This window comes from Columba livia, chromosome 1, assembly GCF_036013475.1.
Source record: "Columba livia isolate bColLiv1 breed racing homer chromosome 1, bColLiv1.pat.W.v2, whole genome shotgun sequence".
NCBI lineage: Eukaryota > Metazoa > Chordata > Aves > Columbiformes > Columbidae > Columba > Columba livia.
In genome coordinates, this window is record NC_088602.1 from 133,715,407 (window position 1) to 133,728,351 (window position 12,945).

The 12,945-nt window shown below is 35.7% G+C and overlaps 1 protein-coding gene across 2 annotated transcripts in view; it reads left to right on the forward strand.

Moving 5' to 3' along the window:
* GOLT1B (golgi transport 1B) overlaps positions 1-11,737 on the forward strand; it is a 15,237-nt gene extending 3,500 nt beyond the window's left edge. The window contains exons 2-6 of one of the 2 annotated variants that reach the window (XM_065031213.1): positions 2,588-2,679; positions 4,107-4,285; positions 7,726-7,807; positions 8,788-8,821; positions 9,177-11,737. In XM_065031213.1, the coding sequence (XP_064887285.1) occupies positions 2,588-2,679; positions 4,107-4,285; positions 7,726-7,807; positions 8,788-8,796 (362 nt within the window). In that variant the 3' untranslated portion in view covers positions 8,797-8,821; positions 9,177-11,737. The remainder of the gene's footprint in view (positions 1-2,587; positions 2,680-4,106; positions 4,286-7,725; positions 7,808-8,787; positions 8,822-9,176) is intronic. The other variant, XM_065031205.1, reaches the window with a different exon arrangement.
* The last annotated feature ends 1,208 nt before the right edge of the window (positions 11,738-12,945 follow it).

Here is a 12,945-nt window from a genome sequence, read left to right on the forward strand (position 1 = left end):
TTATTGGCAGCTGGTACATTCCTTTGGAATCCTGCCTCCAAGTGTTTTCCTTCCAGAATGGAGATTGTTTCTGCTCTTCTAAAGTAAAGAGTACTAGAGAAGAGGGCAGATTGCAATTGCCATATTGCCTTCAGTCAGCAGATTCACTGAAAATACAGTGTGCAATTCCATTTTTCAGTGTAAACAAGTATTGAGTATGTCTGCAGTAAATCAGTTGTAGCAGGTTACTTAGTAGTTTTAGTTCTGGCTGGTTGAAGTGCTCATAGCAAAAGTTTAAAATGGCAAATGATATTCTATGATAGAACTACAGATTTAACACAATGTGGTCTGCAACCTTGCGGAAAGATGAGCCCTTACAGGAGTTAGGAAAGTTGAATGTTGCTATAACAAATCTCTTTGAGCTGTTTTGAAATATTTTTGCAATAACTAAATGGAAATTCTGAAATAGACAGAATGATACTGCTTTACTCCTGAGCCCCATCAAGCAACAGTAAGTGATCAACTCGATCTACATTGCAGTCAAAAGTGTAACTAAAATACATTTAGGTAGATCTGGCTAACAGTAGCAGTGAAGGCTAGATAGTTTGGATGGAGTTTTTTGTTTGTTTCAGGCTAGGCTATACCAAACTACTGGGATCTTCAAGATACATCAATAGACAGACAGGGACACAAACTGGTCTGCCAGCCTGTCTATTGCATTACAGCTGGTTTTGCCAGCTGGTGGCTTGAGGTTGTGGGGTTTTTTTTATCCTCTAGGTTTCCAAATTCTCTGTTCACAGCGATAGCAGTAATGTAAGGGCAAGTGCATGGATAAATGTGAGGATTTCTGTGGTTGTGTTGCGGTTGTTCCTGTTATTCCTCTCCCCTTCACTCTGTGTGAGGGTCAAAGGAAGGCCTCAGAAGTTTAATTTTAAAAGTAGGATGTACTTCAAAGTATGGTCTTCAAGATACCTTAGAGCAGGGGAGTCAAACTTATTTTCACCAGGGGCCTCATCAGCCTCGCAGTTGCTTTCAAAGGGTCAAATATAATTTTAGGACTGTATAAATGTAGCCTTAGAGGCTATTGTCAAATGCTAGCTGTAACTGTAGCTTGACGTTTCTAGCCCAGTTTCTCAAACAAACCTTCCATCTACTCTTGCTTTCTCAGTATTTCTTGAGCAAAGTTTATAGACAGGCAGAATGCAAAGAGATGTAGTATCTACTAGTTTTGTGAAAACTAGCAACCGGCTAGAGACCCAGGCTAGTGTTTAATAGCCATCTGTGTGTGTGTGACTTGGAAAGAGCCACAGCATTAATCTGAGTTGTGTTTAATCCAGAAGCTGGGGGAGGTGGGAATGCTATGCAAGATTTTTGGGAGCTGGAATGTGAGGTCTCAGGAGGATGGAAAGGACCAGGGTACTTATGTTATTGCAGTAAATGCAGTGGGATGAGAGTTGCAAATGGAAAACAAAGTTTCATTATCTGTGCACAAAACAATCATTTTCTCTATACTAGCAGTAAATCAAAAGGGCTGTCTTTGCTGGATGTATATATGCATGTGTGTTTGGGTTTGTTGTTTTTTTTTTGCATTCAATTTCAGTATATAGTCCCAAATATGTACTTTTTTTGATAAGCAGCTTTCTCTTGGTCATTGAAGCAATTAGTGTCTACAAGACTTAGTATATTTGTACACCCAGATAAGTTTTTAGGTGATGTCATGGTTTAACTCAAGCTAGCAATATAACTGTGGTGGCTGCTCACTCCCTCCCTCACCTCACATCCTTGAATAGGGGAGAGAATTGAAAAGGAATGGGAAAATTTGTAGATTGAGATAAACATAGTTTAATAAAATAACAAAATAACACTAATATACTACTACTAATAATAAATATATAAAATGGAAATAGAATATTAAATAAAAGATTCTCAATGCAATTCCTCACAAACTCCATCCACACTGAGCAGCCAGTCCCAGGAAGCAGCACCTGCTCCTGAACAGCCAATCCCAGAGAGAGAAAAGAGAAAAAGGCAGAAAGGCCCAGAGGCCTCTGCAAATGGCAGGATGGCAAAAGGCCGAACTAAAGAACCTCCCAAACAGAACTCACCTGAAACAGACCAGAACAGTTCTCCATCCGTGTCTGTCCCAGCTCCAACACAGGTGGAAGATTCTGGCTCTGCTTAAGTATGAAGCATGATGCTAATAGCATGGAATATTCCTATTGCTCACTCTGGATGCCAGTGAAGCTCTGCCCCATCCATGCTCCCCTTCCTTGCTGCCTCACACCTGTGGGCAGAGCTCTCAGTAAGACCTTAGCTTCAGACAGTGATAATTAAAAACATCAGCTCTGTCCTGGGGTGTTATCTTCTTGTTCTCAAACTAAATCCAAACAATGATCATGCTAGCTATGAAAAAGAAAGATTTCTAACTGCATGAAGGAAAATTAACTAGATTTCAGTCAAACTAGCACAGGTGGTCACAGAATAGCCTGAGTTTTTCTATAAATTTTAAAATGTCTGTAGATAGGATGTTCTAAGTTTCACAATTTTTATGCATGAGTCTTTCCTGGTACTGTATTTTGTTATATGCCTAAATTTGTTTCTTTTTCAGAGATTGGAATGGGACTTACAGGCTTTGGAGTGTTTTTCCTTTTCTTTGGAATGATACTGTTCTTTGACAAAGCTCTTTTGGCTATTGGAAATGTAAGTGTCTTCTGTTTAGTCTTAAATTCTGCACTGCTTAGAATTGAGTAAATGATATATTAAAAATAAACTAAAAATAGAACAGTGTTATCAATTTGAAACTGGTTCACAAAAATACTGTTGCATTGTGGTATAAAGTAAGAGCTAGGCTTAGTGATGTGAGTGAATAATTTTTCTCATGAATGTTAGAGCAGCTCACATGAATCTAAACATCATACCTTCAGGTCAGGCCTGTGGTATGTTGGTGAGACAAGAAGCAGCTTGTTCAACAGTTGTTATGCTGCAATTGGCTGTTATTACTAACACTTTATTTTTTGTGGTCTTGTAAGATAATCATCAAATTTAAGTATGTATTTGGATAAGAATAGTGAAGTGTTCTGTATAAGCTGGCAAATGTAGATTGGCTGTGCTTTATGTAGAAAGAAATAAGTACAAATTCCTGATAGTCTGGGTTTAGAAGAGCCAATCACCATTCATAGTAAAGAGATTTAATATCTTCAGTTTTTACCAAATCAGTTTTCACTTTTAGCGGGATAGAAAATAAATCCTGGTTCTGGTACATGAAATTCACAACCCAAAGCAAACATAAAATGACAGGGTGTTTTCCAAATGTGATGATCTCTGTGCCTCTGCTGTTGTCAGCTTTGCCAGCCAGCCAGGAGCACAGCCTGGTAGAGGTTTACATCCTCTCTTGCTGATGCCTAAAAGTACTGATCAGTTTCATTCTGTGGCAGTGGAATCAAGTACTGAGATTCACTGAAGGAAAATACGAAGGTGTATATTTGAATTTGGGGGTATTAGTTGAGGCTTTGTTCTGAACCATCAATAAAGTATATAGTAGAAGAGTAAAAAAAAAAAAAAAAAAAAAAAAAAAAAAACAACAAAAAAAAAAACTTATTTTTTCTTTTCCTCATGTAAGGTGGAAATACAAGATCCTGTTTAGGGAAAATTATGAAAACATATGTAGGAAGAGATAATGATAGGCTATGTGGTAACCAAAGATAATGCAAGAGAAGGTATTGTGTCCTTACAGAAAATTTAAGAAAAAAGTGGTATCAGAAAGAAGAGGAGGTGGTAAGAAGGCGGTTTATGAAATATCATATAAAACTTAAATTTCATCTATAATCTTGAGATTGTACTTATGTTACAGGACAGATAACTGTTGTCACCAGATCTTTTAACATGATTGTGTTTGCTGTTACTTTTTAAGCAGCTTAGAGAAGGGTTTTGAATGCTAGCTACAAATGCTTTAAGATAGACTTTACAAAATAAAATCACTAGTAAATTGTTTATCATTTATCTTTTGGTATTAAAAAAGTTGTACAAGACATGCAATCTAATTTTGTAGAATGTATGTATATTTACATCCTAAACTCAGGAATATAATGAGCTTTTTTCTTTTTTTGGTTGTTTTTTGTCTATCCTAGGTTTTATTTGTGGCTGGATTGTCTTTTGTTATTGGTTTAGAAAGAACATTTAGATTCTTCTTTCAAAAACACAAAATGAAAGCGACAGGATTTTTCCTGGGTGGTGTGCTCATAGTTCTCATTGGTTGGCCTTTAATAGGAATGATCCTTGAGATTTATGGGTTCTTCCTATTATTCAGGTAAGACTTGCTTCAAAATACCTGTCTGTATTGGTGTATTTAGGAATAAATGTATTTGTTTAGTGTTGATGCATTACCGCTGACAAAGTGTCATCCTTTGAGTGTTTACTTCTGATAGCTATAATATAAAATTGTTGACTTCTGTTTGCAAGAAAAGTTGGTAAGTATTTTTCCAGGACTCAAATCTGCTAATATATGTGAGTCGTACACCAGACTTACTTTGGTAACGTTTATGTCTAACCAAAGAACTGTAAAGCTTAAAATATCTGGGAGCCCAAATTGTGAGCAGTGCAAAGTTTAAATAATTTCTCATTAAAAAAAGCAACTTAGATACTTCTTTTTTTTTTGTTTGTTTTGTTTTGTTTTTTTTTTTTTTTTTTTTTTGGGGAGTTTGTTCTTTAACAAATGGGCCAAAATATTTGGTTACAAACATCCTATGTTTGTAACCTTGCAATGTCATTGCTATGGTAGCCCAGTGAAAAGATGTTTTCTGTCATGTTTCATTACACTTGAACCTTTGTATAGTCAGAACTGCTGGTTTTGGTTGGCATTATCTGGATTGAGTTAAGGAAAGATGAAAGCTCTTACTTTTCAAACAGCAATCTTCAGACATGTTACAGCTTTCTCAATGTGCCATTTAACTGCTTGGAAATGCAATTTTAATGGTGAAAGCATTTGATTTATTACTACATGTATATCTGTATTTTATCTTTATTTCCATGGTTATAGTTCCATGCTTTAATATAGAACAAAGTACAAAATATACTAGTAGGTAAGAAATGGAGGCTTTTAGTTATTCTTGGACTTCTGTTCAAATGAAAACTCTTCCATTAATGTTTATTAGTATAATAACAGGTTCCTAAAATATTTTTAAAGTGTTCAGCTGCTGGCTAAATAATCAAAACCAAACCTCTGTTCTCATGATGCTCCTTTTTTCCACTCAGTAAAGTTGTATGTTAATCTTGTAACTAGTTAAGATAAAATGTTCAAATATTTTTGAAAAAATCTTAACTTGGCTCCTACTGAAGACAGTGGAATTTCTGAAAATTAATTTTGCAGTCTTAATTTATGCCTATTCTACTCTGCATTATTCTGAATACAATCACTGCAAGTGTTTTGAAAAGCACAGTATTTTCCTTGAATATGTTGTCACTTCTTGCATGTGGCGCTTGCGTTTACTCAGTGAGGAAAAGGCAAGTAGAGTGTGTTTCCAAGCAAACGCTTCTCCTTTTAAAAGATCTAGAAAGGATTATAAATCACTGTGTTTAAGCAGGTATGATTATGGATTATCTATTGGTGCCAGCTAGGGGCTAGCAGGGTAAAAGAACATTGAAGGAATTATAGAAGTTTGGTAGTTATGGCAAGGTAGAATCCCTAGAATCATCCCTTAGCCAGAAGAATATCAGAGAAGGATAGATAATTCCAGGTGTGAATGTTTATCTGATCTGCTTTAACTTAAAACATCCCTGGACCATCTTTTCTAGTACTTAATCATTCTTAGAATCCAAATCTCTTGCTACAGTGTTAGCTAGTTACTATTTCAAACAAGTTTTTTTTTTATTTGCTCCAGTCTTATTAATTTCAACCACATTGTGTTTTTGACAACTTGCTTTTTTCTGAAGAGGTTAAAAATTGAGCTTTTCCTCAAGCATCACTTTACATGATTCTTCAGGATCCTGCTGTTTGATTGCATAACAGAAAACTTCCATAGTTATAATTGGTCTGTGAAGTACATAATTTTCTTAATACCAAGGCATATCTGGTCAACTTATGCACCTTTGCATTTCTTAGGGCAGTATGTTGTAAGGATGGGTATTTCTGTATATTGTAATGGTTCTAGTCATGTGGGTTACCAGGACTTTTACATGGAAAACCTTTATATTTATCAAGAGCAATTTAGCAGTTCTAGTAACCTTACTTCAACTCAAAATAAGGTAGCGCAATTGTAAAACACCGCATTTTACTTTTTTGGTCTCTTGGTTTTTATACCATTAAACCAGTTCTGCTAGGTGTTCACATCACTGTTAGAATCTCTACTTGTAGGTTATCTTGCATATCTAGACTACCTTTACACAGTCATGTTTCATACACCCTGTAGCAATAATTGCAGAGCCCCTGTTATCCACCAAGCAACAATTAGGTACTGGTGACCAAGAACACTTAAGCAAATTACAGGACTGCAAAGGGGTTTGGTTGCTTGGGTTTTTTTTGTTATTTGGTTGATTGGGGTTTTTTTGGTGGTGTTGTGGTGTGGTTTGGTTTGGTTTTGGTTTTGGTTTTTTTAGATCCAAAGTGAGAGAGACTATTATTTTACTCTGGTTCAAATCCAGAATGTCTTCTTGTCTTTATTTAACGGGCTGCCACAAGTTTCCCATCAGAGGCTTAGTCTGTTGCCATACTTTCACGTGCTCAGATTGCATTCACTGAAGTAGGCTATTATGGGAGAGTGTCTCTCAGCTGCTTTTGGAGCCTTGTTCAAATTACAGGCATCCAAAGTTATGGCTAAAAATATCATTCTTCCTGTACTGACTATTCCTTATTCTTAGCTACACCAATTGTTTTAATCTGTTAGAAGTGGTTTGTGTGCCCTGCATCGCAATTTCAATGATCTAGTTTTTTTAAAAAAAGATCACCAAGAAAAACTTGCTGGAATTTATATTATCCAGCATATAGTTCTTACCACTGTTGTGACGGGAATGATGGCTTGTGAAAATTCAATGTTTCACTGTGGCTGAGGTGTCATTACATCCTAATCCTTATTCTACGCAGGGAATGTATAGCTCAACAGGAGAATTGGGAATGCCACCACCAGCTGAATTGCTGCAGTTGACTGCAAACAGCTGAGATACTGCCGTGGAAAATTAGTTTTCCTGCTGTAGAGATAAAGTGGACAGTGCAGGGGGCTACACCACAGCAGCTATGCCAAGCAATGTTCCCTGACTTGACATAAATTTGTGAAATACACAAATACGCAATCCTGTCATGCTTAATTTTCTTTAATTAATGTAAAGACTACCATACATGGTTTCAAAGGGCATTACTCAAAATTAACGTAATTAAGTTGGGTTTGCATCAGGCATTGCAAGAATATTATTTCCTATAATGTGAGAAGAACTTATCTCAAAATATATATGACAACTTTGAAAAATTAGTTGCGAGCATCATTTCTGTTGACTGAGTTAGGTATTCTTTCTTTATAGTTATTTTTTGAAGAGCTGACTGAGATTGCCAGCTATTGAAAATGAGGTGTTTTCTTTCCTGGTTTTCTGCTTTCTCTCCTGAATGTATGTTGATATATTGGGTAAAATTATTGTGCTGATAACAAGCTACAAGTTTTTATGTAATTTTTCGTTCAAAAATACCTCCTATTTAATTTTTTAGCAACATAAGAGTAATTTAACTTTAAAAACTAATACAGTCTTCTGATATCTTGCCTGAAGGGGGTTCTTTCCTGTGGTGGTTGGCTATATTAGAAGAGTTCCAGTTCTTGGATATGTTTTGAATTTACCTGGTATAAGTTCGGTAAGTGTTCAGTACTTCATGCAAAATTTGAAGCTTGTACTGCGTTTTACTCCATTGTCATAGTAATAGTAGAAATGTATCAGAAATAAAGCAATATAACTTCAGAGCAGTGACTTTAAGTGTATTCCTGTATAGTTCTTGCACCATACAGATCACCTTCACTACCAGTGAGGGACTTCTAGATGTAAAAAGAACAAAAGGACACCTTTGCAAAAGGTGCCCCTTCTTATACACTGTGAAGTGGAAAGAGCCCTGGATTGTGACTCGGAACGCTGGGGTTCTGCTTCCTGCTTCACCGTTGGCCCTAGGTGACCAGATAGGTGAATGATGCCACTGCTGTGTGCCTCTTCTGCTGTTTGTACAATGAGGAGGACACTGTTCTGCTTTGTGTAGTATTTGGGTATACTTATGAAAAGTGGCCTGTAAAAGAAACAGTTTTTTTCACTCTTAAGTTGCAACTGGTATGGTGAATCCAGAAACTTGCATGATGTATAATCATTTATCAAATATATGTATTAAGTCCACTGCAGCAAACTATGTCTTGCTATTTACCAAGATTTGTATTTTTCAAGTATTTTCAGTTTTCCTTTTTCTTAACCAAATAGCCAGGGATTTTAAGACAATTAACAGGTACCAAAAAGATGGTAATCTAGGGTGTTTCAGTCAACTACTTTTACTGTGCTAATTTCTGTATGCGTTTTAACAGACATTTTTAACCCTAGTTTTGAAAGCAACAGTTTTAATAGCTACTACTGAAAAATTAATAGGGGGTATAACTGGGATGTATACAGGCTGTTTTTTAAAAACTTAGTGTTCAAGATCATCTATTCCAACGTTACAGTTAGGCCAAGTTCTGGCTCATAATTCGTGATCAATTGAATGTTTCATTTGTCAATTGATCTTACTTGGTCATAGTTAATTTGATCACAATGGGGTTAAATCTTGTTTTAAAAAGATAATTGTTAATGTTTTATTCAAAGCCTACGTAGGCTCAGAAGAGAATCCACAGTAATGGTCAGTTGAAATATCTTACTTGGTCTACTAATGCATGTGTGGCTGATACTGTATTATTTTGTTTTAATCATTAAGCTAGCAGTGTTATCTGCATTCTTCTATTTCCTTTTTCATTCTGTTGCATCCTCATGTTGCACTGTTAATGTCTATATGAGAAAAACATGTCATGCAGAAACACAATTGCAATGTAAGATTTTTAATTTTCACAAACTTAAATCATAAGACCTTGGTGAGTACTATTGGACTCTCATTTTCAGTTGCATACTAACTGCAAGTAGCAAGTACTATCTGAGAATAACTTCACTGTACATGAATGTCATGCAGCTTAAAAACTTCTTGCCTCTTTTTTTTACAGCTTGTAGATAAAGTTGGAGAAAGCAACAACATGGTATAATGACAAGAGAGCAGAAGACTGATTCTAAACTTATTGTATTATTTATAAAATCCTTTTGAAGAATACTCAGCACAAAGATTAAATTGTGTACAAAGGAAAAGCTTGTTACATTCTTTACATAACAGTTTAATTTAAAAATGTGTAGTCAACTACATACATTAGAAAAGAAGCTCAGCAAGTATGCTTCTAGGGAAGTAACTCCAGAGTTCAGCTGAAGAGGTGAAAGTCATGGAATAACCCTTGTTACAACTGTTAAAGACTATTTTTTGTTGTTTTTGGAAAACATGCTAGAGGCAGTGAACCATTGTGGAATTAACGGTGCGTGTACCTTACCTCCTTGCTTTGAAAGTGCAGTACAGCAAACAGGCGTACATTTTTAAGGGTGACCCAAACTTATCCAACCCTCTGCTTGCTATCCTCAGAGTGAAGGGGGGCAGGAAGGCAGAAAACTTCTTGTGTAACAAGAGATGCGTCTTTGCATGAAGGTTAAGATGACTATTCATCTTTAAGTGTATTATGACAAAAAAACCCTACACAGTTTGGTTGTAAACATTTTTGTAAATATATGGCTGAAATAAAACATTGTTATCTTAATGTTTCAAAGCCAAATGTAAGTTGATTGTATTTGCCTTCCTTTTAGGAATATGCAAAAGGTCAATCTTTAATAACTTCAGTCTTAAACTTTGGTTCTGAACATGTAGAGCTCAACAGGGAACTCTGGAAATTGACTCGCACTCCTTCCAGTTTGTTCTCCTTGAGTTACATTACATGTGCATCCAGATGTGAATGTAGCTCCTTGTCACTAACATGAAAACTTTGCGAAATATACTTAGTTCAGAAAAATTACATTTGGTTAAGGTGCTGATATAAAGCCCATAAAATGTATCTTACCCAAATTTGAACCTGTGTTTTTAAATAGTTTGAAGCTAAGGTTTCTTTGTTTACTCTTGAACTACGAATTGACTTTTATTTTTTACAGTAATAAAATGAAAACTTAAAATTACGTGTATGTGAGTCTCTGGGGAGAAAATGGAGCTAATGGGGCTAACTAAAGATCAAGTGCCAATCTCCATATGTTTTGTAACTTGTTGCTTCGGTTATTTTCAAATAACTTAAAACTTCTATAAGTCACAGCAACAACTTTGCTGTTACAGAGGTTCTTAGCTAACCTGAAATAAATATCCCCTACTAATGCATGGGTCACATTTCTGCTTCTATTGGAATGTTAAACATTGTGCACTTTCAATAGATTTAGTTACATAGTGTCCTCACCTAAGAAAATGTGATAATTAAGTAAATTGCATTTGTGCAGGTTTTGGGGGTTCCTGTTGCATTTAACTTCCTTTTCCCTTAAATGTAATCCTAAAAAAAATTACCAAAATGCAATTGTAGTATATCAAGTAGCTATGTAGTGTTAAAGGTTTAACAACAGTTTGTTTTTTCTTTATTATGCAGTTAAAATTGGTATTTTCCAAAATACCTGTAAAGAAGAATCCCCATATACTGATCCTTTTGGAAGTTGCTACAAAGTTTATTTGTAAGAGATGTTATATTTTCATTAGAACTGTATAAATAGCCACAATCTACTATTCCCAATGTTTAATTTGCTTCCTTGTCAAACAGGCACAAAATGATTCAGTGAAAAAAAAAATGTCATTATATTTACAATGAATATCATTTGATAAATCAGTGGTTTTATTTTATAAATGACAAAAAATGGCTATATTTGCCTGATGGCATGTGTGTTACAGTTTACAGACAGGGCTAAATATGACTTGTGGCTTCTACCTCAAGAGATACACCAATTTTAACTGCTCCCATAGATCTGTTGTGTGTTAAAGTGACTAGAGAATAACACTACAGCAGTTTAGAAACTCAACTTGTGTTGGTAGAGCACTAGCCTGCACTGTGGGAATCAAGTACTGTTTAAAGCAGTGTTCATCATTTACATTAGAAGTCAGCTACATTAAGATTTTTGGGAAAAGTGGATTTCACCACATGAATACGGAGCTCTGACAGTAAGCAAATTGCTTGGTAAGCTGAGGTACCTTTGTCAACAAGAAAGCTGATGATACCTTTCAGAGGTGATTAATGTGTTGCTGTATATGATCTTTTAACCCTCTGAAATGTCAGGAACTAGGCAGTTCATCTCACTTCTATTTAATTCATTGTTTTAAATCAAAAGTCAGTTTCTGTCTGATGTGAACGGTTGTGAAAAGCGTCTGAGGGAACAAAATTGTATGTTGAAAGTAGTATAGTCTTTATCCCTCGAGGTAATGTTGTCTTTGAGACAGTTTTGCCAAGATAAATGGGGGTGGCAGCAAAGGTCAAAAAGACTTAGCCTTAAAGTGTTTCTGTTGTTGTAAAATATCTCTAACAGAAACATGCTTGGAGCGTTTCCCCTTTTAAATGTAATTTATTATTGCTGCTTTAAAAATCGTAAGGATGGATCTTACTCTGAGCAAATGAATACTGTAAATATCCTTGTCATACCTTGAATAAATGGGTACCTTTTTCTATAATTCGTCTTTTTGTCTGTTTATGTACACGTTTTGGTAAGTTGTTTTGCCAAGTTTTTCTTTCCAAGGGTTGAGGAGTGCATGCTGGTACTACTTGGCTATCTTACGCTGTTGTGAATTACCTGCTCTGTTTCCCTGAAAATAAGCCCTACCCCAAAAATAAGTCCTAGCATGATTTTTCAGGATTTTGGAGGATGCTTAGAATAAAAGCTCTACTCCAAAAATAAGCCCTGGTTATAGTTCATTTAAAAAGTCAATTGAAATAGTGTCCAGGCAGCTATACATGTGAAAAAGTAAGCATCTTTTGGAGCAAAAATAAGATAAGACCCTGTCTTATTTTGGGGGAAACAGGATAATAAATAGTGTCGTTGATAATCTTCAAGGGAAAGGATTCCTTTTTTTTTTTTTTTAATAAACCTTTTACATAAACATCCCCCTAGTTATTGAGGTTCCAGTTTCAAACACATCACAACTGAATTTGGAAACTACAGTCAAGTGGGAAATAGTTTCTTTGTTAAACTATGTCCTTTCTGAGAAAATAACTGTGAAATGTGAGGAGGAAAAAAGACCCATGTCTAGAACTTAGAGCAGTTTCTAGTCCCTGTGCTTTCAGTTTAGTTCAAGGATATGAGCATGAGTTTTCTACAGCGTAAACCTGAAGAGCAGGTTTACTATTCTGTGGTGCTCCACAAGCTTGCAGCCCACTGTTGACAATTTTCACAAAGGGAGCAGCACAGCAAAGTGGGGATTTTAATTTGTTGTTGGGGTGTTGTGTTGGCGCTATGTGCTAGTTAATGACCTAAAAGTTTACTTTGACTAAAGTTCCAGCCTCACAACAAAACCAAAGTTCATTCTGTCCTAAGAATTACATAAATTGGTGCCTTGTAAATTAAAAGAAAAAAAATCTCAGCTATGTTTGGTTGTATTTGTTAAACTGTGAGAGATGTAATGTTAATCTGTGTGTAGCTCACGGCCAGTTACTTTCAGTGAACAGCTGACATTTATTAACCGGAAATATTTTGACTTTGTTATTGGTTCACAATATGGTAGCACTGTAGTATAGAGTCTATGTCAAAAACATGAAGAAAGGTGTCTGGTCTCTGCAGTAGATGTCAAAGGCATGGTTTTATTGGATTACTTTAAAATTGTTTCCTCAACAGGTTTCAAGGTACAGACTCATCCAGTTCTTGGCTTTCTGGTTCACTTGATTA